Source organism: Hemicordylus capensis, chromosome 4 (genome assembly GCF_027244095.1).
Source record: "Hemicordylus capensis ecotype Gifberg chromosome 4, rHemCap1.1.pri, whole genome shotgun sequence".
Taxonomy (NCBI): Eukaryota; Metazoa; Chordata; class Lepidosauria; order Squamata; family Cordylidae; genus Hemicordylus; species Hemicordylus capensis.
In genome coordinates, this window is record NC_069660.1 from 82,675,707 (window position 1) to 82,701,936 (window position 26,230).

At 44.9% G+C, this 26,230-nt stretch overlaps 1 protein-coding gene across 25 annotated transcripts in view; it reads left to right on the forward strand.

Moving 5' to 3' along the window:
* Positions 1–26,230, forward strand: part of PTPRF (protein tyrosine phosphatase receptor type F) — a 759,513-nt gene that overhangs the window by 670,536 nt on the left and 62,747 nt on the right. For 19 of the 25 annotated variants that reach the window (XR_008305992.1, XM_053244735.1, XM_053244734.1 and 16 more), the window contains 4 exons: positions 5,612–5,638; positions 8,398–8,515; positions 23,584–24,162; positions 24,807–24,904. Coding sequence is in view for 24 of the 25 variants with exons in the window: in XM_053244735.1 (XP_053100710.1) it covers positions 5,612–5,638; positions 8,398–8,515; positions 23,584–24,162; positions 24,807–24,904 (822 nt within the window). In the remaining variant the exon portion in view is untranslated. The remainder of the gene's footprint in view (positions 1–5,611; positions 5,639–8,397; positions 8,516–23,583; positions 24,163–24,806; positions 24,905–26,230) is intronic. The other 6 variants (XM_053244737.1, XM_053244739.1, XM_053244746.1 and 3 more) reach the window with 1 other exon arrangement.

Consider the following 26,230-nt stretch of genomic DNA (forward strand, 5'->3'; position numbering starts at 1 on the left):
CAGAATTCTGGGAAAACAAACATAGGTTCACCCTGCATGGTTGAAAGTCTCCTTTGCTAATCTGCAGCGAGGGGCCCATTTTAATAATTCATCTTTCTAGTGTGTTCTAGGCATTAAAAGTAAAACAAATGTATAGTACTCAATGTATATCACTATATATTGTGACGTGTGCGTGTGTGTATTCAGTGAAATGTATTTGCAGGCAGCATACTTATTTTGGAATATCAGACTTAAATCCTTGGGGGCCTGGGGTGTGCGGAGGCCCTGGACTTTGCGGGGGGGGCCCCATTTTAAAATCTTGTCTCTGGGCCCACTCCAACCTTGCTACGCCCCTGCTGACCTCTGATGCCGGCCCTGTGTTTAAAACTTATAGTGTATCAGCATTTATTTTATTGTATACTTCTTGGTTGTTTTTTCTTTTCTGACATTTTTTTGGGAATACCTCTTTGTCTTACATAAGAGCAGCCCTGCTGGATCAGAGGCATCTTGCCTCTGGAGGTCCTTGCCCCATTAAGATGCCATTTGCTACTACTAATTTGCTCTTCAGCAGGTTTCAATTTGACTGGATTTGCATAGAACATTATAGTCTGGAACAGGACTGGGCGGACTTCAGGCTTGCAAGATCAACTTTGTTTTTCTACTAAAACCTCAGGGCCTACCACTCAGAGCCAGGTGCAAAATAGTGGCCCAAAGAGATGAAAATATACTTAGAATTAAGGAACAGGATGCCTCTGGACTCATCCTCAACTGGAGATTTTGTTTTCCATACCAACTCACAGCCCTTTCACACCTAATTTCCCCTTCAACTGTCTTCATTTCAACAGCCTCTTAGCTTCCTGTCCTCACCCTACCTCAGACCACCTCCTTCCCACAATTGTTGATTAGGCATCGTTTATATTCTTTTAAAGCACAGTTTGTATTATTTTAAAATTTTAAAGTTCACAAAACAAAATAAAACATACATTTAAATTTTAACTGGTTATAGACCGGATAAAATTCATTCATTCGTTCGTTCATTTAAACAAGTTGTTCTTGTAAGAACTAATCTGCTTAATTTCCTTTTCCTATAAACTTAATTGATAATTACCATCCTCACAAGTAAGTCCACTTCAGCCTTAAACAGTCACACATCTTCCATCTTGAATAATCAGAATTGATGACATCATCAAAACTACACTCTTGAGCCGTCCCTATGCGTCTCTACACCTGTAGCAAATTTGGTTCAAATCTGTTAGGCGATCCACAAGTTTGTGTACTTACGCCTCAAATGTTCACATGTCCGTCATCTTGAATCTGGGTGCATGACATCATAAAAAACTACGCCGTTGAAGTGTCCCTATATGTCACTCACTACAACTTTACCAAATTTGGTTCAAATTTGTTAGGTGGTACACATGGTAGCCCACTTGCACCTCAAACATTCACTTGTACACCATCTTTAATCAGGGTGGATGACATCATTACAAATTATGCCAATGAGGCGTCCCTATTTGTCCCTACAACTGTACCAAGTTTGGTTCAGATTGGTTAGACAGTCCATAGGTTAGCCCTCTTTTGCCTCAAACATCCATGCATCTGCCAACTTGAATTGGGGTGGATCATCACAAATTACACTGTTGAGGTGTCCCTATGCCTACAGCTGTACCCAATGTGATTCATATTCGTCCAGGCATTGTGAAGTTGATTGTGGGGGACACACATGGACACACATACAGAATGCTGGGTGATCTCATAAGCGTACTTTCCTTAAGGAAAGTAGGCTAAAAAGCATGCTGTTGCTGGAGATGGAAATGGACAAGGATTAGATTTTAGACTAAATTTTGCTGAAGTGGAGCAACTGGATGAAAGAAAATTCCAAAGCAGAATTGGCACAGAAACACAGGTATTCTGAGGCCAGCTTTCCTGTTTCAGGTGAGCTGGATTACTTCTGCAAGAACCTTGGTCTTGTTGAAGTTATCCTATCTGTTGGGAGGGGGGAGTTGTTGTAGAGGGCCTGGTAGAAATTATAAATGCTTCTCTGAGGGAGGGCAGGATACCTACCTGTCTTAAGGCAGCCATTAGACCTCTTCTAAAGAAGCCTGCATTGGATCCCTCAGAGTTTAGCAACTATAGGCCTGTCTCCAACCTTTTGTGATTGGGCATGGTAATTGAAGGGTGGTGGCCTCCCACCTCCAGATAGTCTTGGAGGAAACTGATTAGCTAGACCCTTTCAAACTGGGTTTTTTGACAGGCTATGGAGTGGAGTCTGCCTTGGTCAGCCTGTTGGATGATCTTCAATTAGGAATTGGCAGAGGGAGTGTGATTCTGTTGGTCGTTTTGGATTACCTCAGCAGCTTTTGCATCTATTGATCATAGTATCCTTCGCGAGTATCCGAGGGGGTTGGGGGTGGGAAGCACTGCTTTGCAGTGGTTCCACTCCTACCTTTTGTACAGATTCCAGATGGTGCCCCTTGCTCTTCAAAATCTGAACTTTTATATAGTGCCCCCACCCCCACCCTGGGCTCCATATTGTCTCTAGTGCTTTTTAACATCTGTATGAAACCACTGGGAGGTATCAGAAGATTTGGTGCAGATTGTTATCAGTATTCTGATGACACCCAAATCTATTTCTCCATGTCAACATCATCAGGAGAAGGCATAATCTCCTGGAGGCAGTGATGGGCTGGATGAAGGATAACAAACTGAGACTGAACCCAGATAAGATGGAGGTACTTATTATGTGAGATTGGAGCTCAGGAAATGATTTTGATCATCACATTTCCCCAGAAGGAACAGGTATACAATCTGGGAGTTCTTCTGAATTCTAATCTCTCCCTGGTGACCCAGGTTGAGGCGGTGGTCAGAGGTGCTTCCTTTCAGCTTCGGCTGATATTCTAGCTGCATTCATTTCTTGAGAAAAATGACCTCAGAACAGTGGTAATATGCTGGTAACCTCCAGACTTGACTACTGCAATGTTCTCTATGTGGGACTGCCTTTGTACGGAGTCTGGAAGCTTCAGTTGGTACAGAATGCGGCAGCCAGTCTCTGGGTCATCTTGGAGAAACCATATTACTCCTTTACTAAAAGAGCTACACTGGCCAGTAAGTTTCCGGACACAATACAAGCTGCTGGTTATAACCTATAAAGTCCTGAACAGCTTAGGCCTTAGGTATTTAAGAGAACTTCTTTGCCATGAGCCCCTCTGCCCATTGAGATCATCTAGAGAGATTCATCTGCGGTTGCCACCAGCTCATCTGCTGGCTATGCAGGGACAGGCCTTCTCTGTTGCCACCCCGAAACTCTGGAATGTGCTCTCTGCTGAAAAAAGAGCCTCCCTATTTCTGACAACTTTTTTAAAGTTCCCAAGGACCCATTTTTTCACCCAAGCTTTTTAATTTGACTGGTTTTAAATTGTTTTAAAGTTTTCATTTTAATTTGTTTGATGTGATTGTAAACCTCCAAGAGACAGAAGTTTCTAGTGGTCTACAAATTTGATAGATAGATAGATAGATAGATAGATAGAATAAGTTCCCTCCTGCATAAGCAGTCTCCAGTGGCGCTTTTGACCCTAGTAGCACTAGAATTCACTTGGTCTGCAGAGCTCGCTTTTGAGTTTTACAGATCCAGTACATTGCCAAACCTTCATTTGCTACAGAAGGGGGCTGTTCTCATGCACAGGCAAAATCGGGCTAACAAAGCCAAGCCCAGTCTTGCCCGCACATGAGAAATGCCAGAATTGGGCCCGATCCTGGTGGTGTTTCCGCAGCAAATCCACCGTGTCAGCCACCCTCCTAAACGGGGTTAAAACAGCAAGCGCTCTCTTAACCCAATTTTTTGGATTGTCTGCCAGCGGCTGGGAGACTGTGGGGTTCCCAGCAAGCATTGTGGGAATCCCCATAATGCCCCGCGTACTCACGTGGGGCACTATGGGAGTTCTGGGGGTGGGAAAACACTTCCTATAAAGCTTATGGGAAGTAAGCTTTTGAAGGGTTCTTTCCCTCGCCCCTTTTGAGCCCTTTCTCCAATCATGAGAAAGGCTCAAGGAGTTACAGCAAGGAGACTGGAGAGCCAGCTAGTTCGGGTGGATGTAAATTCTCATGTGCCTTCCTTCAGGCCACAAGAAGGTTTCTTGGGAAATCAAAGAGGTGAGTACTTGCTGTTCACTTGCATGTTTGACCACAGAAATATGCCTGTTTTATAACATGCACTCTTAGCAGGAATGAAGGTGAATGCACTCTTAGCAGGAATTTCAGTAACTCCATTAAAGCAACAGACATGGAAATTGATTATAGTGATGAGCAAGCTGTTTCTCTGGCTGGTACTCAAGGAAACTTATATTGACACACGTGCAGCTATTGCATGTTTTGACCTGAGAATTTGAAGGGAAAATGCTTAGCAGGTTTCAGCCCAACAGGACTGTTGCCCTGGAACTTAGGTCACTGATTCCAGTTTTGGTTCAGACATCGCTGTCTCACTGAGTGTCCTGGAGGCCAGCCTCAGGTATTACAAGGGCATTTCTGTGTCCTCCTTCCACTAGGATTGTATTGGTCTTCTACCACAAGAGCCAGTATAATATGTTCAGATGAGTTTCTCCCATTTAGTGTAGCCAGCCCATCCCCTAACTAGGGGTGTGCAAACAGGTTCAAATCCAGACCAGTTCGATATCAAACCGCTTTTTAAAAAAATTCCTTTTGTTTAAAACTTACCCCCTCCAAGGAGGGTTCTCTGAGGTGGCGGTGGGTTCGGAGGTATCCCCCCCCCCCCGCTGGACTTCCCTCCATCAAAAGCAGCTCTGTTCAGCCATTTTTCGACCTGTTTGGGCTTTTCCCCTGGCACAGTGACCATCTTGGAGGCCGCCATGCCTGCGCAATGGGCCTCTGTGTGGCTGCGCCAGGGGAAAGGCCCAAATGGGCTTAAAAACAGCCAAAATGAGCCATTTTTGAAGGAGGGAAGGCCAGCGGGGGAGGGGGAACTTCCGCTGAACCCCCCGCTGCCTCAGAGAACCCCCGTGGAGGGGCAAGTTTTTAAAAGTGGGAGTTCATTTGCAACCCCCCCCCAACTGAAATGGGGTTCGAGGGGGTCCTGGACCAAACTGGCCCAGTCTGGTTCGGACTCGAACTGAACTTGACCAGCCGGTTCCATGCACCCCCATACCCCTAACTGCTAACTTCAGCAAGATGCCCTTTTAAATGTTGGTGTTTAGAACTGTCCTAGGCAATTTGGTAGATGTTACAGGTACTTTGAGTAACTTGATACATATGCAGCCCAATTCTACTCATGTTTATTCACATTGTGTTCTATGAGGCTTACTCCCAGCTAAGTGTTCATAGGATTGTAGCTGTTCACTCCACACTCTGAAGTGTGGAAAGGGAGTTCCCTCTCTAGCCCTGTATATGTAGGGAAGGGTTCGTAGAGAGGTGAAAAAAGACAGGTGGGTGCCAAAGTGAAATGATTAATGGGATTTTCTGAGTAATGCTTGTGAAAGCAATGCATACACTTTTAGTCAGTACTGCCAAATCATGTGTGTACATGTGTTAATAATCCATAGCCTTGTCATCATCATTCTCCTACTGGAAGCTGTCTCTTAAAATTCTGTCTCCATTTTCTTTCCTTTTCTCTGTCCCCCATTAGTTGAGGTCTAAGGACTCTATTGATCACGTAAGTACCATTTGTAAGTGTGTTTGCTTGGATCAGAAGGGTCTGAGGATCATCTTGTGAAATCTGTATGCATAGTGCTGTCAAAACATCCCCACCAATCCTCAAATGGTTCTGGGGAGTTGCTCTGTGGAGCTTCCACCAGCAGCAAATCCTGAGCAAATTGGCATTTAGATTGCTGCTAAATGCAGAAAAGCAATTGACATTTTCCATAATCTGTATTTCCAGCTTGTTGCAATGCAATTTCAGGCAGATGTGGGGGGAGCACCCTGCTCTCCTCAGTCCTTGGCCCAGCTTGTTATATGGCAGAATCAGATCTATAATCTTTAAACCTCATTGATCCCAGCCATGAAAAAGACCCTGCTTCCTCAGCTATGACCTTTGGTTGAAACAGAAGCTGTAATAAGAACACAATCCCATTAAAACAGTTACATTCATTTCCCCCCAGTAATTTTGAAATATAAATCTGGAAGAACAAGCTTGAAAATTACCTTTGTGGGGAGAGTGATTCGGTTGCATACCCTCTTGCGGCTTTCCTCCCCTCCTAGGCAGAAGGACTTTGCTGGAAGGGGTTTGCAGTGACAGCCCTATGTTTGTTTGGTATGGTATCTCCTCCTCCCAAGGCCACCTTCTCTTTCCTGCCTCCCCGCTTCCTCTTGTTCTATCCTAGTGGCATGCTGTTCCCCTGTACGATAATTTTTCTCTTGTATGGACTGTGGTGATGAATGTACCTTTTGGGGATGTTCATAGCTGTAGTGTTGTGTGTGTGAGCATTTCCCTTCATATCCGTTTGTTACCATTGATTTTGCTCACTCATACAAACTCCAGGGGGAGAGGAAAGTCTTGCTTATACTCTGATTAATCATTCTGATTGGTGACTCTTATTCTGATTTCTTAATTGGGGTTTGCAAGAGAACAATGAAGCAAAAATCACTTACATGGAATTGAGGGGTGTGGGCGGGGTAGATCCTGTATTTTACTTGAGCTACCAAACTGGAAGGAAATCTTCAGCCCTAGTTTTACTGAAGCGGTTGGAAGAATGTTAATAAGAAGTGTGTTTCAATCCAAGACTCTAGGAAGAGATCCTGCTGTCTATCCATCAGTGCACTGGTTTCTATCACATTTTGACTTCTTCACATGAACCTCCAGCAAGTTTTACAGTACACTGGACTAATCATTGGAATTATGCTAGAAAACCAAGCTGTGGGAGGGGGGATACCTTCAAACAGGCATTTCTCTATGGAATCCTGTGCAAGGATCCATATTTGCCAATAGAATGGAGAAGGTTTGTGAGATCTAGAATATGCTTTAGGGAGGTGCCTCATAGCTTCCAATAGCCATTTATTACAAGGCCAAGCTCACCCCAGGCAGAACTGTTTTCACCTCTCCTTTGGTCTTTATTTTCTACTGAGTACTCTGCCTCCCCTTTGCTATTCCTACAGCATGTTCCCTACTGTCTTGTTATTTTTAAGAAGCCAAACTCTCTTGAATACCATGACAGTTGAACATGCTATGGCAAGTGGTTGCCCTTGGCAGATTCACCTTGTTGCTGCCCATCCCAATGCAAGGCTGAGCTCATTTGCAGATTTATGTTCTGTTAACACTGTTATATGATCCTTTGTGTTAACTCTCACACAAGTGCTATTTTCTTGTTACTGAGGCCCCATTAGAGCCTGGGCAGTGCGATTTGTCTTTGGCCCATTTATCCAGCACGATTTGCTGAGCTTGAGAAGAGTGTGTGCTTCATGCCCTGGGTATGGGATTAGGCCACAGGCCCTTGCTGCCGGACATTCCAGATATCTGCTTGCTTGGGACTTATTGAGCTGAGGAACCAGCCATTAAAATGTTGTACAAATTGTGCTGCTGACAGGCACTGTACATAAATGAAAACAAGACACAGACCCTGCCCAGGCTTATGCTTACAAACTAAGAGACCAGACACACAAAGGAAGGGCAATAGAGGGAAGAGGTAGAGCAGGGTGATCAGCTGGACCATGCTAGAACAAAGAGGTGAGTTGTTAACAGGTATCTGTATCCAGTTGAAGCCAGGTTGATCTTCCAGGTGTTCTTGCTGGGATGGAGATGGTACAACTACTCAGCAGTCTTTGGCCTCCTCACCTGTGTAAAATGTTGTGATGGAGTAACTAAAGTTCTTCCCTTCCTGCTCAGATTTGCTCTGTTTTGTTGGTATCATGTTTGTTTCCTGAAATGGGGATTTTTTGGTTGCCCAGAATTGTATGCCGGATTATCTGTCTAGAATTCATAATAGAACTTTCCATCATCACATTGCAGTAGCAGTTGCAACTATGGTGTTGCAGAGAGGTCATTCCAAGCTGCTGTGGAAATTCCACTACACCCTCTCAGCCCCTGTCTGATAGGAGAAGAAGGGTATATCTTTCTGGGACACTTTTGGCAGAGGCCAGGATGACAGAAAATACAACTCAAGGAACTTGTGGTGAAAGGTGCTGTGGCCTACTTGACAGAGGCCCAAAAGTCTGACTTTCCCAAACTCTGACACCCACTGGGCTGTTTCAAGCAAGCAGGCATATGTCTTCTCAGTGCAGAGGATTCTTCTGCTCAGAGATGAGCACACAGTTTTGAGAAACAAAACTCTCATGTAGAAGTTAGTAAAACCTCTGAGCCACTGTTTCCTCCATGTTTTGAAACTGATTCGATAAATCTCATCCTAAAGTCAGAAGCATTGCTGTACACTCTCCTCAGTTTGATATATTTGAAGGTCTAAAGATATTTGTTTCGCACAGGAAACCCTAATAGGAGGCCTTTTACCTGAAACTACCTACTCCATCACCGTTGCAGCCTATACCACTAAAGGGGATGGAGCCCGCAGCAAGCCCAAGATGGTTACCACAACTGGAGCAGGTGAGCCACTTGTACTGAGATCCATCCTTGATGGACAAGTGCTTTAACATTTTGAACTACTGAATCATTGGTGCACCTGGAGGATTGTGGGCTGGTAAAGATTTTAATCTCCAGTAAAGTCAGGTAGGTGGAAAGGTTGTGTGTCTTTAACCTTATTACCTGATGGGCAGACTGTCTGCAGGTAGTGGAGAAAGCAAGTGAGCTACATTGCAGAGGAGAATGGAAATTATTCCACTCTCTAAGAGCCTCTACACAATTACAATTGTCCTTCATAATCTCTCTGTAGTCCAACATTCTGATTCTAACAGCAGCCAGCCATTTGCCTCTGAAGGCTCACAAGCAGAATAGAAAAGCAATGACCATCCCCTGCTGTGTATCCCAAGCTTCTAGAATTCCAGGCTATACTGGTTTCTACACATAGTGGTTCCATATCATAGCTAATAGCTGATGAGACTTATCCATGTATAATCTTTTTTAGAGCCGTCTAAACTAGTGGCCATCACTAAATCTTATAGCAGTGAATTCCATAAGTTAATATACATTGTGCACGCTGTTTTGTCTGTATTAAACTCACGGCCAATCAATTTCATTGGATGATGCCAAATTCTAAGTTTTTGCTGTGTTATCGGTGTTCAAGAGGCAGCACCAAACACTGGCATGACTAGTCCTTTCCTTTCATCCTTGTTCCTCAACAAACTCTTGGTGCTCTGAGACTCCATTTAGGAGGGTGTTAAAAGTGAGACAGAGGCCATGCACATGACCTGCCTGGCAGGTGGGCTGGGGGAAGCCTTTCCCAAACCTTGCCTTCTCCCCCAAGATGATCCTGGTAAGCCTGGTGGGAACAGGCTCTGTGCTCCCACACCATCAGCCTTGCGCTGCAGTGCAGTGTAGAGCAGATTGATCTGAGGCCAGGATTCATTGGGCCTCTGACACACACACACACACACACACTGCATTGGGGGATTCCCCCAAGAGATAGGCACTCTAGGCACCCATCTCTGTGTGAGGCCGGGCTAGAAGCAGCCCGTGCTTGCACACAAGCAGGTAGCTGAGGGTAAGGGAGCACTCACATCCTTAACCTTAGCTAACAGTTGGGCTTAAAAACTGGGCCAGGCGGCACTGGCCCATGCTATTGGACCCAATCCCAGCAGTTCTCACGCACAGCCTAACCCAGGCTGGGCATCCCTAGCCCAGGTTAGGCTGCATGTGAGAACAGCCTCATTGTGTGTGTGTGTGTGTGTGTGTGTGTATTACACATCAATGTGTTTGAATCCCAAAGGTAGATGTGTGGAAGATCTGCATCACGGCTAACACCTGACACAGATCTCCCTGACAATTGCCTGTTTAAACCACTGCAACCAAGTAGACGTGTGCTCTAGGCTGAGTCTCCCATAACAGCCTTTCAAAGTTCCATTCCAAAAACAAACTTTGGTAGAATGGTAAGGCCTATAGCATGGGGTGGAGAAACAGAAGCTACTTTTCCCCCCCTTTTTAGGTAAACAATAAATGTTTACTTTGCAAATAGTTCCATTTTAAAATCAAAAGTTGCTTCACAAGTTTAGTAAAAAAAAAAAATTTAACCAAAAGAGCATAATGAACAAAATGTGGTTAAAAAAAACGTCCACTAACCTGACTCTCACAAAGCCCTAACTTAAAGTCCTTGATGATCACCTTTAACAGCTCTGACTTTTCCTTAGTTCAGCCTCAGATGCTGTTCTTTTCCAGTTCTTTTTTTTTCTTCAAATAAGAATTTTTAAATTTAAAGGTAGAAAAAAAGAAGAAGTTTGCATTATACACTCTTGAGCTTCATACAGGTACATGTGGGACATTGTGGAGAACATTCAAATAGAAAATCCCATTGCAAGATTAAAGTTCATCAAATCTTCAAATATTCCAGAGCCAGAAAAACAAAAAACAGATCAAAGATTATATCATTATTTCAAAAACAAATGTATGCTGTATTAACTCAGTTTTAACAAAAACTTGTCGTGAACTGCTATCCCAGCTATCCCTACAGGATTTACAACCCCCGGAGAGAGAGAGAGTGTAAACAGAAAGCAGCAACGAAACTGGATGAAGGAAAATAAAAGGCTCACAAAGAAAACAGAAAATGAATTAAGTCCCCTGAACTGAAACTAGATACCTCCCTCTAACAATAACTGAGTAATAACTGGAAGAAAAGACAAAACAAGGAATGAAACAAGCAAAGGACACTGAACAAGGAATTAAGGGAACAATACAGGGAAGTACAGACAAGACAAACTGGAACACGGAAAAGATATAATTCCAAGAGCACAGTATCTGCTGCCAGTGAAGTTGCAAACAGCAACTCAGCCATGAGAGACTGTTGAATATATAAGGCTCAACAGAACTAGGAACCAATCAGGCTTCCCTGAGTCAGCAGTTTGTCTTTCTTCCCTGTTATCTCCTGCACCTGCGTGAGTCCCTCTGAGCCTGCCTCCTGATATTTCGTCTCACTATAGGTGGAATCCCAGGCTCTTCCATATCAGAATTCAAGTCTGGCAGCTGTTGAGAATCCTCAGGTCCCGAGTCTGGTTTCTCTGCCAGATCTTGCTGCTGTGGCTCCCTAGCAGGCGAGTCTTCCTGCTCTGAGTCTTCTGATTCCGAAGTCTGAGCCATGACACCACACCCCTCCCCAGGGTCCTTCCCGACCCGGCTTTGATCGGTTGGCTTCCCAGGGTACTGGCAATGAAAGTTACGCACTAAACGGGGGGGGGGTACATCCTCCGTGTACTCCCAGGACTGTTCTTCCGGGCCATAGCCCTTCCAATCCACCAAATATTGCATTCGACCTCGGTGAAGCCGTGAATCCAGGATCCCCTTGACCTCATACTCCTCCTGTCCTTCAACCAGAACCAGAGGCGGGGGTTCGGTTTGACTCCTCCAGGGATGCGGGGGCCATGCAAGGGAGAGCAAGGACCGATGGAATACAGGGTGAACGTGCATGGTGGATGGCAATGTCAAGCGAAAGGTGACGGGATTAATCTGGGCTCCAATCTTGAACGGGCCTAGATGCTTCGCGTCCAGTTTCTGACAGGGCCTATGAAGCGGTAGATGCCTAGTTGATAACCAAACCGAATCCCCAACTTTTAACGGGGCTCCTGGTCTATGCTTGGTATCTGCATACCGTTCGTAGTCTTGTATAGCCTGGTTTAACTGGTCCTTTAGCATTGTATGGATAGCCTGTAACTCTTCCACAAACTGATCTGTAGTCGGAACCGAAGACTGCGTAGTCACTTGCCCGGGATAACCCCAAGGATGAAATCCATAGGACGCAAAAAACGGGGTTTGTCGGGTGGATACATGCAGGGTATTGTTGTATGCAAACTCGGCGAGAGACAAAAGTTCCCTCCAATCAGTCTGCAAATGGTTGACATAACACCATAGATACTGTTCTAGCGTGGCATTCATTCTTTCTGCCTGCCCATCGGTTTGGGGGTGATATGCGGAAGACATATGAAGCCGCACATCCTACAGCTTAAAAAGAGCTTTCCAAAATCTTGCAGTGAATTGGGTTCCCCTGTCAGACACAATTCCGTCCAGGAGTCCATGAAGCCGAAAGACATGATCCACCACTAACTTAGCTGTATCTTTTGCTGTTGGTGTTCCCACGCAAGGGATGAAATGAGCCATCTTTGTAAATAAATCTACCATGACCAAAATGGTTGTAAAGCCTTCCGAATTGGGTAAGTCTGTAATAAAATCTAGGGAGATCACCCTCCATGGTCCCTCCGGGGTAGGGAGTGGATGTAAATAACCTTGCGGTTTCCCCGGGGTGATCTTAGCCCGTTGGCACACTGGACAAGCTCGAACATAGTCTTCTACATCCCTCTGTAGCCTGGGCCACCAAAAGTCACGATCAATCAAATGAATTGTCTTATAGATCCCAAAGTGCCCCGTGGGTCTACTGTTGTGGCACTGCTGTAGGACCTCCCCTCGGAGCAGACCTTCCGGAATAAAAAGTTTATTTCGGTAGCATAAAAGACCATCCTTACGAGAAAATAAGGACCGCACCCCTGGTTCTCCGGACGAGATCTGTCTTTGGTGGGTCTGAGCTACCGGATCTAGTTTTTGGGCTTGTCATAATCGATCCAAGAACAATACGGAAGGTGCTGAAGCCAGCAAAGCACAAGTGGGCAATACAGTAGATGGTACTGTCGCACATTCTTCTTGCATGAACTCAGGCTTTTGAGATAAAGCATAGAGCCAGCCTGTTTCTGAAGGCGGGGATGTATTTGACATGAAAATTGAAATGGGAAAAGAACAGTGACCAGTGAATCTGACGTTGATTTAATTTGCGAGTGGTCTGCAAATGTTCTAGATTTCAGTGATCCGTCCTCACCTGTATAGGGAAGCGAGCCCCCTCTAACAAATGTCTCCAATGTTCCATGGCAGCTTTGATGGCTAGGAGTTCTTTCTCCCAGATAGTGTAATTACACTCAGAATCAGTAAGCTTGCGTGAAAAAAAGCCACACGGAAGCTCCTTCTTGTGGGTCAGAGAAAACTGTAATAGAACCGCCCCAATGGCGGTGTCTGATGCATCGGTTTCTAAAAGGAATGGTCTTAGTGTATCAGGATGCTGCAATAATGGTTTGGTCACAAAGGCATTCTTTAGGGTCTGAAAGACTTGTTGAGCCTCCACGGTCCATTGAAACGAGCCTTTGGCACAGAGTGAGTTGGTTAGGGGTATAGCTAGGTCCACAAAATATGGAATGAAACGGCGTGAGTAATTTGCAAAACCCAAAAAGTGCTGTACCTTCTTCTTGTTTCATGGAGGTTGCCATGAAACCACCACTTCAACCTTGTTAGGGTCTATCTCCAAGCCTGAAGCGGAGATCCGATACCCCAAAAAGTCTATGACCCAAAGGTCGAATGCGCATTTCTCTAATTTGGCGTACAGGTGGTTTTTGCGCAGTCTTTGTAGGACCGCCCTGACATGAGAAACATGGGCCGTTGGAGTGGGAGAGTAAATCAAAATATCATCCAAATAAATGACCACAAACCAGTCCAAATAGTCTCTGAACACATCATTCATAAAGTGTTGGAAGACCACCGGAGCATTACACAGACCAAACGGCATAACTGTGTGCTCATAATGGCTGAAACGGTTTGAGAATGTGGTTTTCCACTCATCTCCCTCTTTTACTCGTATCAGGTTGTAAGCCCCTCTAAGATCTAATTTGGTAAAAATGGTAGCCCCTTTCAACTGCTCTAACAATTCCGAGATCAACGGTAACGGGTGCCGATTTTGGATTGTGAGCTTGTTTAGTGCTCGATAATCATTACAAAGTCTCAGCTCGCTGCATTTTTTCTTGATGAATAACACAGGAGTGGATGCTGGGGAGGTAGAAGGTCTTACAAAACCCTGTTTTAGATTTTTCTCCAAAAAATCCCGTAACGCCTGAACTTCTGGCTCGGAAAGAGGGTAAATACACCCTGCCGGTATCTTTGCCAGGGGATCAGATCAATCGTACAATCGTATGGTCGATGGGGAGGTAACTGGTCTGCCTCTTTCTTATCAAAGACATCGGCAAAGTCCTGATATTTTACTGGCAGGACCGGAGGTGTTGCAGAAGCAGACAAGCAGTGCAGCCCATGGGGTCTTGCCGAATGTGCCTTGAAGTCTGAAACTCCACCAGCCACCCCTGAGTATCATCAGAGCATGCGGAGCCAAGCGCTGCATCAGTCGCCTAAGTTGACCAGCAATTACGTTGGCAATATGGAGAGGAAAATACCACCTCCCCTCGATTCCATGAAATATGGGAGTCATCGGTCTGCAGCCAGTCCGTCCCCAGAACTATGGGATATGGGGAAATCTCTGCTCCAAAGAATTGGATCCTTTCTACGTGCCCCTGTATTTCCATTGCTACTGATTCTGTTCTCTGGGTCACAGGCCCTGAGGACAATATGCAGCCATCAATTGTTTCCATGGTAAGGGGGTTCTCCAAACTTCTCCAAACCCCCTCCCCCAATTCTCCACTATCCGGCAATCCATAAACGTCCCACTAGAGTCTGAGTCTACCAGATCTTGAGTGGCTATAGGAGACTTTCCAGAGATTCTTAGGGTAACCTGAACAACTAATAAGGTAAGCCGGGGCCTTGAAACGTGAATGGACCTGGAAACATACCCCAGCCCTAGGGTCCCTTCTAGGTCTGGGGAGAAGCGTTTCCCACCAACCGGGGGCGTGGCACTTTGGCAGGACATGAATGAGCGAAATGGCCTTCTTGCCCGCAATACAAGCACAGCCCTTCCTTTCTGCAGCGGTCCTTCTCCTCTATGGTCAATCTGGGGCGGGCTCCACCCAATTGCATCGGCTCTCCCTCGCCCTTATCAGTTATGGCAGGTATGGCAGGGGGTAATGCTTTAGGAGTAACCCCAGGAATTCTACGTGCTGAGGTAGTGGAATGGTGTTGGTGCCTGGTTTCAAGACGTCCGTCAATGCGAAGACATAAATCTATTAAAGTCCTCAATGTGCCTGGATGCTCTACCCAGGCCAGCTCATCTAAGACCTCCTCAGCCAAGCCCTCTTGGAACTGTTCTATCAAAGCTGCTTCATTCCAGGCCAGGTCTTGGGCTAACAATCTGAAAGAGGTGGCATAATCAGCCACGGACCCTCTCCCTTGCCTTAACCTACGAATCTGCCTATTAGCAGTCTCAGCCTTTACAGGATCTTCAAACATTCCCCTGAAGGCAGTTACAAAGGCAGCATAGTTGTTTAACTGTGGGCTGTTCTCAATCAGGAGAGGAGTTGCCCATTTAGCTGCTGTTCCTGAGAGAAGACTGATAACAAACCCCACTTTGTGGGTGTCCTGAGGGAAGTCTTCTACCCGAAGCTCACATTGAGCCAGAAAAGCGGCAAAGCCAGCAGGAGAGCCATCAAATTTATCAGGAGCTGCAACTGGGCATTTACGACGAGGTGGGGAGGGCCCGGCGTGTACCTGAGCCTGAAGGGTTGTAAGAGCCTGCACCAGATTAGGGGTGTGTCCGAACCGGTCCGGCGGCCATTCTGAAGAATGGCCGAACTGCCGGACCGGTTCGGCCCTGGCTGGTTCGGGTCCGGGTGAGGGTTATTGCTTTAAGGGCGGGGAGGGCTTACTTACTCCTCCCGCCTGTTTGCCCCCTCCAGCGCCCGTATTCAACAGAATAACGGGGCGCTGGAAACCAGCCACCCCCACCGCCGCGGGCAGATTTGGCCAGAAACTAAAGGTACAAATGCCGCCGCCGTCGCCCGCCAGCCCTCCCAGCCGCCTGCCCGCCCTCCCGAGTCCTCACCCGATCTCTTGGAAAAAAACGAGAGGAGCTAGCGAACAAAGCTCCTCTCGCTAGGAAGTCCTGTAGCATACTGAAGAAGCTTTGCGCGCGCGCACATGCGCGTGCCGCAAAGCACGCCGATCGCCGGAGGCCCGGTCTACCCGCCGGGAAAAGGCCGGGTAGACCGGGCCTCCGATCGCCGGTCTACCCGGCCTTTTCCTAGCAGGTAGACCGGGCCTCCGGCGATCGGCGTGCTTTGTGGCGCGCGCATGCACGTGCGCGCAAAGCTTCTTCAGTATGCTACAGGACTTCCTAGCGAGAGGAGCTTTGTTCGCTAGCTCCTCTCGTTTTTTTCCAAGAGATCGGGTGAGGACTCGGGCGGGTGGCTGGGAGGGAGGGAGGGAGGGCTGGCGGGCGGCGGCGGCAGCATTTGTACCTTTAGTTTCTGGCCAAATCTGCCCGTGGCGGGGGGGGCGCGGCGGGGGGGCGGCTGGTTTCCAGCGCCCCGTTATTCTGTGGAATACGGGCGCTGGAGGGGACAAAGAGGCAGGAGGGGTAAGTAAGCCCTCCCCACCCTTAAAGTAAGGCCCCCCTTCAGTGCCGGTACGGACTGCTCCGGACCGTGCACATCCCTACACCAGATGATCAATCTGGGCTTGTAAGGCTTCAGCCATTCTCTACCCAGAGCTGGTAAGTGGGTGTGAAAAACAAGGCTGTTTGCATACTGTCATGAACTGATAGCCCGGCTATCCCTACAGGATTTACAACCTCCAGAAAGAGAGTAAACAGAAAGCAGCAACGAAACTGGATGAAGGAAAATAAAAGGCTCACAAAGAAAACAGAAAATGAATTAAGTCCGCTGAACTGAAACTAGGTACCTCCCTCTAACAATAACTGAGTAATAACTGGAAGAAAAGACAAAACAAGGAATGAAACAAGCAAAGGACACTGAACAAGGAATTAAGGGAACAATACAGGGAAGTACAGACAAGACAAACTGGAACACGGAAAAGATATAATTCCAAGAGCACAGTATCTGCTGCCAGCGAAGTTGCAAACAGCAACTCAGCCATGAGAGACTGTTGACTATATAAGGCTCAACAGAACCAGGAACCAATCAGGCTTCCCTGAGTCAGCAGTTTGTCTTTCTTCCCTGTTATCTCCTGCACCTGCGTGAGTCCCTCTGAGCCTGCCTCCTGATACTTCGTCTCACTATAGGTGGAATCTCAGGCTCTTCCACATCAGAATTCAAGTCTGGCAGCTGTTGAGAATCCTCAGGTCCCGAGTCTGGTTTCTCTGCCAGATCTTGCTGCTGTGGCTCCCTAGCAGGCAAGTCTTCCTGCTCTGAGTCTTCTGATTTTGAAGTCTGAGCCATGACAAAACCAAACTTGGGTGAGGGTACAAACCTTGCGCTTCATTATAATTTATAAAAGGTGCCCAAGATAGCCAGAATGTTTCGTCTGTGTTATTCCTAAAGTAAGCTGTGCCTTTAGCCATTGAGGCACATTCCCATATCTTTAATGTCCATTCATCTAGTGTTGGGAGTATTTGGGAGCTCCATTTTGCAGCGTAAAGAATCCTTGCTGCTGTAATCATGTATAAAGATAGCTCTGTATATTTGTCTGGTATGGAGGATTTAGTCATATTTAGGTGGAGAGGAAAGTTGTGGTAGGTAGGAAAAGTTTATATTTAGGGTTTTCTGCATCATAGCATGAATTTTCCCCCCAAAATTGTTATGCTTTATCACAGGTCCACCACATATGATAAAAAGTCCCCACATGCTTCCCACACTTCCAACAATCTCCTGGGTAGTTACTGTCCCATCGTATTTATCTTAGCAGGAGTTATATACCGAAAGTACATTTTATACCAATTTCCCCATAAAGTACTGTTTGCAGTAAATTTTATATTCACCCTCCATTGATGCTCCCATTGTTGGAGATCAATTGTTCTATTTATACTTTGCATCCATTTAATCATGCAGCCTTTAATCTGTTCTGTTTCTGAGTCGTACTTCAACAGCAGTTTGTATATCAATGCATATTATATATGCCTTGTCTCTCCAAAGACTAAATTTTTAAAGTTTTTATTCTTCATGAAAAAAAATATTTAAAATGGATGCCAAAGGGGATATATCTGGACTAATTCTGTTCCTGTATTTGTCCCAAACAGTTAACAAGCTATTTCTGATTGTATGGGATTTTATTTCTTGATTAACTCTCCTTGTCCTAGTCCATAGGAACTTATTTAAACCCTCCGATAAGCCTGATCCTTCCATGTTCATAGTTGGACCGTATGGTAATCTGATCCAGTCTGATATCCATGTCAAACAGCTGGCATGATAGTATAATTTCAGGTTAGGAACAGCCAATCCTCCCCGTTCCTTTGCATCTTGCATAACCTTAAACTTGACTCTTGATTTCTTTCCAGCCCAAATGAAAGAATTAATATGCCTCTGCCATGCATTCAGTATCTTATCTTCTATCTTAATAGGGATCATTTGAAATAAAAAATATATTCTAGATAAGATATTCATTTTAACCGATGCGATCCTTCCTAGCCAAGAAAGGTTCAACCTTTCCCCCACATTAGAAGGTAATTGTTCTTGAACAAGTCTTTGTTATTCCCTGTAAAGTTAATCCCTAGATACCTGACAAGCTTGGTTGTTGACTGGAATCCAGTTTCCTCTTCCAGATACAGTAATTCTGTAGCACACAAATCCCACTTAATGATCTGTGATTTATTTTTATCTGGAAACCTTGTTGTAGTGGTCAATGTGTTCCATGATTGCTCTCAGGGAATCAATCGGTTGAAGAATTGTAAGAGCCACATCATAGGCATACAATTGTATTTTATGTTCTTGATTTGCCATTTTAATTCCATGGATTCTTTGGTCTTGCTGGATCATTCTAGCCAATGGTTCAAGAGCCATAACAAACAGCAGTGGGGGGAGAGGGCAGCCTTGTCTAGTACCTTTACTGATAGGGCATTTGTTAGAAAGAATCCTATCTATCTACTGCCACGGCTTTATGCCAGCAGTTCTTCAGTTCTGCAGTCTCTTTCAGACTTTCTTCAAGTCTTCAGCTTTGACTGCCGGCTGAACTCCTCTCTGATTCTGCAATGCACCCTTCTTCTTCTGACTTTCTCCAGATTCTGACTTAGAAACTCTCTGAACAGGAAAGGAAAAGAAAGGTTGTGCCGTAGACTCTTGGCAACCCCAGAGCCATGTTTCTTGGTAGAATACAGGAGGGGTTTACCATTGCCTTCTCCTGCGCAGTCTGAGATTATGCCTTTCAGCACCTTCCTATATCGCTGATCTCCAATATAGGAGTTCCCCATATTCTGGGAAACACACCAGCAGGATATGAACCAATAGCCTCCTGCTCTCTAGGCAGGTTGCTTCCCCACTATGCCAGTCGGTGGCTAACACATCTATATGTACACAGATTTCCCACCCATACTTTTCAAAATCTCCAATCAACCCAACTCAAAGTTCCCTCCATTTTTCAAAACATAACCAATAGATTTAAAATTTCCCTTCCCTCCAAAACCGAATTGTCAAATAGTTCTTTCTCAAAAGTGTAACTAAAGTACAGCAGGTATGAACTGTTGACCCTGTCATTTTTTTCCTAACACAGGGACTTACAAGCATTTTATACACACAGTCTATTTACAGTAATGAAGAGGTTTGGGGTTATTAATGCAATTTATAATTCATTTATAATAAAATGACTTATTTGCAAAAACAAGATGTCTAGGCCTCATTCCTCCACAAGATGTGTACACACTCTGAACAGAAAATTATATGTTTTTCTCTCCTGTTCCACGCACTTGACTAAAGAAGAGGTAGAAAGCAAATGGGGGTAAAGGCCCCCTGGGATGCGAAGAGGTTTATATTGGCCAGTATGAAAAGCAGAGGAATTCACCTAGGTGTGCTGAGCCTACTTAGGATTTAGAATTACAGTCTTTTCTTAACAGTTTGCCCTATGGGGCAATGAAAGGCTTTTTAAGGAGGCCTTTCTGGAGAGCTGTCTCCAATTGTTTTGGATGCGGCCTAGATTTTCACAATGCGTTAATTAAGCTTCTGGCTACAGAGTGCAATTTTTGTCTTTGTGTGCCTGCTCGTTTGCAGCACCGGGATCGAGGGCGATCCCAGCACTGCATCCCCCACAAGCCCAGGAATTTACCCCAGGCTGGGTTAACCTAGGTTAAAAGGTGCGGGTGCACCCTTCACTCCAGGTTTGGGGTCGTGTGATTTACCCCAGGAATGCCATTTACCCCAGTTTCAGGGTTGCCCTTTACCCTAGGTTTGGGGTGCACAGAGTCAGGCGCCTAGAGAGCCTGACTCACAGGGAGTTCACCCATTGTGGGATACCTTGAGGTTGAGACTCATTTTCCTGGCCTCCAACAATCTGTGCTGCTCAGAGCAGCATGGAACATGTGGGTGCTTAATCTGTGCTGCTCTGAGCAGCAGGACAATTGTTGGGGGAAAGTAGGTTCAGCCCTGCCTCCCCACCCACCCTCCCTCCTCTTCCCAGAAACAGTTGTGTGCACAACCTTATTGACTCACATTTACTAATTAGGCTCTGTGAGCAGTGAGAGTGAATTTCAGCTTAGTCCAAAGCACAGGATTACACAGTCTTTTGCTCTGAGATTCCTTTCTGCATGTTCCTACTGATATCAGAGTAACTCTGTGGGCTCTTTCTCTTGTCAGCATTTCCTTTTTTGTTCTGTTCACCCTGACACCACAGCTTCCATCTAAGCAGGCAAAGCCTGTTTAGATATCCCATAACTATATACCACTCATACAATTGCTTCACCACAAGTCAAACAAAACCCACATCCAGAATACCAGTTTGTTACTGTGAATTGGCCCTAAGAATTACAAGTCAGCCCAGCATAAGCAATACCTTGGCACTACCTGTATGCTGATTCTGAATATCTTTTGCTGTTGATGGATTTACACGTCAATCTCATCTGATCTGGGAGAAAGATATATCCCTGTTATGGGTGGATCTGAGATATGAAACCATCCATTTTATACAGCAGGTGTTAAGCTTTGAAGGGAGAAGCCCTTAATTTGTGCTACACATATAAGATTTGGAATCCTGTTGCTGCTTAGCCATCACATCAACATTCTTAGCAGGAACCAGTTCATCAGCTCAAACACAGCACATTTTGATTGCAAACAGCATGCCATGCTCTCTCAAACAGCTCGCACAGGTGGTGAAATTATAAGGATTGCTATGAAAATTGCCTGCATCAAACTGACTGAGATTCCGGATCTAAGCCTGGTTCTTCAACACCTTTATGCTAGATTTATTTAGTTTATGGCAATACCTATCACCTTTTTCATTACACTGGCCAACATCTTATGGTTTAGCTTTCTCTGCACTCCTTTTGCAAATGTCAAGGGGTGATTACTTAGGTAATCAACGTGTTCAGTGGGTGATTACTTAGATGCACTGAGATTTGAGAGACTGATATAAGGAGATTTTGAAAATAATATTCATGAGGATACTGGACAGTATCCATTCAAACTATTGGTTGTACTTCCGAATAATTGCTACAGGTGGATTTCCTTATGCTTTAGATATAAGGGATTCATAGCTGCTAATTGTTTAAATAATTTGTATCAGAATTTGGTGTTCTCTAAATCTTGGTACATAACCTACTCACCTGCTACATTAGCAGTGTTTGCCAATTCTGTAATTCTTGCAGAAATTTGCTTAAAATACAGCAGTCCATAGAATTCTTGTAAAAATCTCACCAAGAGACACAGGCTGTCAATGGCCACTTCATTGGCACTGTGACCTTTGTTTTCATCTTTTCTTACTCGCAATGCTTTACAGTCGCATTGCTTCCAACACAGGGTTTTCAACAACAAAAAATCCAAATTTCATGACCAAAAAAGACAAGTTATACTGTCAGAATTATATTTCTTAATTTATTATATTATTTTATTAATTGTATTTATTTACATAGTCAAGCCATACAGAATTTGTCTTTTCTGTTATGGAATTTAGAATTTTTATGAAAATTGTGTAGGGACCAAACTACACATTCAGAAATCTATCTATCTATATAATTCTCCTAAACTTACCCATCGCTATTCCCATGCATGGCAGCTCTCGTGAGAGTTTGCGAGCAGCTGCCTGGGGTATAGCAACAGGGTGGGGAGACAATGGCGGTGGCAGCCGGTTGGCCAGAGGTAGTAGCGGTGGGCCAGGCCAGCTGGCGCAAGCAGAAGGCGGCGGAGGTCCGGCCTGGCCGGTGGGAGGAGGGGGCGGCAGCGGGCCGGCAGGAGGCGGTGGTCACTACTGGGAGTAGGTGGGAGGATGTGGCAGGCCGGCTTTCCAGCCGGCCCGCCAGCCAGAAAACGCAGGGGGGTGGGGTGAGAAGCAGGTGGGGTGGGGGGGAGAAGAGGCTGGCTATTGGCCAGCTGACCCGCCAGAAAGCGCAGTGGGGTGGGGTGAGAAGTGGGCAGAGGGGAAGTGGCCAGTCAGCCAGAAAGCCGGATGTGCTGGCGGGTGGGGGAAAGCAGCTGTGGTGGGTGGGCCAGCCGGAAGCGCAGATGCTCTGCGCCCGGCCCAGCTAGTACAATATAATACAGTTATTTCTGGGCTGAACCACTTGAGACTGCAGGTAATGATGCCATGTTTTAATAGTACTCATGTTATAGACTCCCATAGTGTAGAAAAAGTGCATGAGATAGAGAAAGCTAGCTTAGCCTTATCCCACATGTGCTACTTTTGTACATGCAGCTTGTTTAATGTGAGGAAGTATTGTCTAATGTGGAGAAGTATTTAAATATGAAATCTTCCATCTGCAGTCTAAAGTGATACAGTCCAGAAAGGACCATATCTAGGGTTTGCATGCCAATCAATTAACCGATTAAACATTGTCAGTTGACTAGTCAGTTGATTTACAAATTTTGTAAAATTCTCTATGAAGCTAAGAATGTCACTGCATAGATGGTAGCTTACTTCTTACCCTTTTCTCTCTTGTTATGATATCATTTGCTAACAAGGGCTGAATGCTGTTCTTTCCCTAGCATTGCAGGAGGGTTGGGCAAACCTAGCATCATAACAAAGCTTCTACTTGGTACCTGCTGTTATTGCAGGTATTTCCAAACAGAAGCTGAAACAAAAGCAGCCATCAGTGGCAAAAGCCACTGCCCAGGTCTGCCAATGATTCTGCCTTTTTTGTTACAGGAACTAGAAGTTGATGTTGCTGATGCTTGAAGAATTGGCCTTCTGCCTGCATAGGCAACTGTCTTTAAAAACTGACTTTTGTTTTCAGTTGCTGCTGTTTTGCTTTATTTCTGATTTTTTTTAACTGTAATTTAAACCTTGGTGTTCCAAGTTAAAATCAAAGAGAAGAAATGGTCAGTGAATTATTCGCATTTATAGAAGATTTTCCTAGTATTGCCTAATATTGAATATTATAATTATTCATTATAATTTTAAAAGTTAATTTAATTGTTTAACAATGACAGATAAATAATTTGTTTAGTGATTAGCATAAATAAAAATCTGTTGCTGATTAAAGTATCTTTTCATTATCCTAATAAAGCTAATGCTTTCAAAATTATTGACTATTATTCAATAACATTTGACCACTCAGCTTACCAAATCTGTTTTGACCGGTTAAATGTCTAACCCTAGACATAACACCTAATATTTCTTAACATGTAGTTATCTCTAAACCTACACATGAGTGACTCCCATAGCCAGAAGGCTAGAGCTTGCTCTCCCTCCTACCCACAGCATGTCACCCTGTTTTTGTCCCCCAGTCCCAGGCAAGCCTACCATGATGATCAGCACCACATCCATGAATACCGCCTTAATCAATTGGCACCCACCCAAAGAGATGATTGGGGAGCTCCTGGGATACTTGCTACAGTACAAACGTGCTGATGAGGAGAAGATGAAAGTCATTCACTTTGAGAAGAATGCCGATCACCACACCGTGACCGACCTTTACAAGGGTGCCACCTACATCTTCAAGTTATCTGCTAAGAATAGGGCTGGTCCTGGGGAGGAGTTTGAGAAGGAAATCACCACCACCGAGGAGGTGCCAAGTGGCTTCCCCCAGAACCTGAGTGTGGTGGGACTCACCACCTCCACCACTGAAGTGACCTGGGACCCACCAATACTGGCTGAGCGGAATGGGAAAATCACCAATTATACAGTTGTGTATAGAGATATTAACAGCCAGCAGAACCTGACCAAAGTTACTAAGGAGATGAGCATCACTCTGACCAACCTCAAACCTGACACAACCTATGACATCAGAGTTAGAGCTCACACTAGCAAGGGAGCTGGGCCTCTCAGCCCCAGCATCCAGTCTAGGACGATGCCAATGGAACAAGGTAGGCACCTCACGCTGTGATTATATCCTGAACTCTTAGGCCGGAAAAATGAATCGGAGATGGCCTAGTCAGTCACTGGGCTGATACCTGGGGATTGGGGTCAGTGTTTCCTCTAACGGATTCCCAGATGTTGTTGACTACAACTCCCAGAATCCCCAGTTGCAGTGGCTTTTGCTTGGGGGTTATGGAAGTTGTAGTCAACAACATCTGGAAATCCCTGTTGGAGGGAAAACTGATTGGGGTGTGTGGAGATCGCATGATTGCTTTTATTGTTTCAGACTCCTCACTTTCCCTCTGACCCCATGAGAACTGTGGCATGCTAGTTTTGTTGTGAACTTTCAGAAGGGAGCTTTTTTGCAGAGCCAATGTCTAGTAACTGTTACTTGTTTATTATGATGAAGGACCAAAGTGGGGAGTGGAAGGGGATGACTCAGTTCTTATTGTCTTTCTGTGCTCCGAAAGAGTGCCTTTGTGCTGGGAGAATGATTAAAAAGTTCAGGTGTCTTCCTAAGATGAAAGGACTCTTAATGTTTCTAACTGAAACCATACGTTATTTTCCTTCTGGCAAGGGTGGAAGTTGGTACAAGTTAGTAGCTTACTGTTTCCCCACAGTATTCACTCAAAAGAGCTCTTTCTAATTGCAGTGTTTGCAAAGAACTTCCGTGTCAGTGCTGTGATGAAAACATCAGTTCTGCTTAGCTGGGAGGTGCCAGACTCTTATAAATCTGAAGTACCTTTCAAGGTAAGGGAATATTGCTGTCATTGATAGGGACCAGATACAAGTCCAGTAACTGCATTCCTCCAGACACTCAAATCTATCTGGCTGTGATTTGAAATAAGCAACAGGAAGAAATGAAGAGATTCTGTCTCAAGGGATCTTCAGACTAGGAGGCTTTGTTGTCACCAGTCCACTTCTTGTTTAATAAATTCCCCAGCTAGGTTAGCAAACCTGGAGACACACCAAGGGTTTAGGGTCAGAGAAGGGTGAGAAGTTTAGGCACTGCCTGAGCAGAGACCTTTCAAGGAGAGGTACTGTAGCTCAGCCATAGAGCACATGGTTTGTGCACAGAGGGTCCAAGTTCAGTCCCTAGCATCTCTATGCAGAGCTAAGAAAGACTCCTCTCTGAAACTCTGAAAGCCACTGCCAGTCAATAGACAATGCTGAGCTCAAATGCCCAATGGTCTGATTCCATATATTGCAGCATTTTCCTTATACTTGCTTCTATATCCATCTCCTTTATTCCAGATCACCAAAATCTAGTAAATTAGCCCCTAGAGGCACAGCTAATGTGGCTCTTCGTAGAGAGGTTGGGGTTACTACCTTGAAAATGAAAATCTGGTTTTGTATAATCAAATTCTGGTTGCATTTGGTTTTCTTCCCAGTCAGTCTAGCGCCCTTAATGTTAATTGATGGCTTTACATCTAAATGGAAAACAGCTCTGAAAATGAAATTGCATCATCTGGGTACGTCCCAAGAAAACCTTATAGGGAGGGGTTTAGATCAGGCGATAGGTTTTGTCAGATCTATTGGATATAGCTCTGCAGGAGGGGTGTGCACGACTACCAAGGGGAATGTATATAGGCTCCCAAAATTTCAGTCACAAACTGGCCGAATATTAGATCATATATTTTTACATAAGTTTAGGAGAGCATTGACACTTGCACGTTTGAATGCCCTTCCTTCTGCACACGTAGACAGGAAATATAAACAAGTTCCATATGCGTTGCTTCGTTGCCCTTGTGGCTCAGGGGATATAGAGTCAGTTCATGTTATTCTGTATTGTCAATTTTATATGGATTCTCGTATTAAGTTCATTGCTTCTCTCTTAAAGAATCATCCTGGCCATACGGATCAAGTTTACTTGGATTTTTTGCTGTCAAAGTTTAAATCTGTTAGTCTGTTAATGTGGCCAAGTTTTGTTTTGTTACATCCAAACTTCGTAGAGCTTGTATTAACAATTTGAATATTTGGTAAATTATAAATGTATTATTTTAAATGTTAAGCTGGTCTAAGGACCGTAATAAACTTACTACTACTAGTAAATCAGCAGTTAGTCAAACCTTTGAA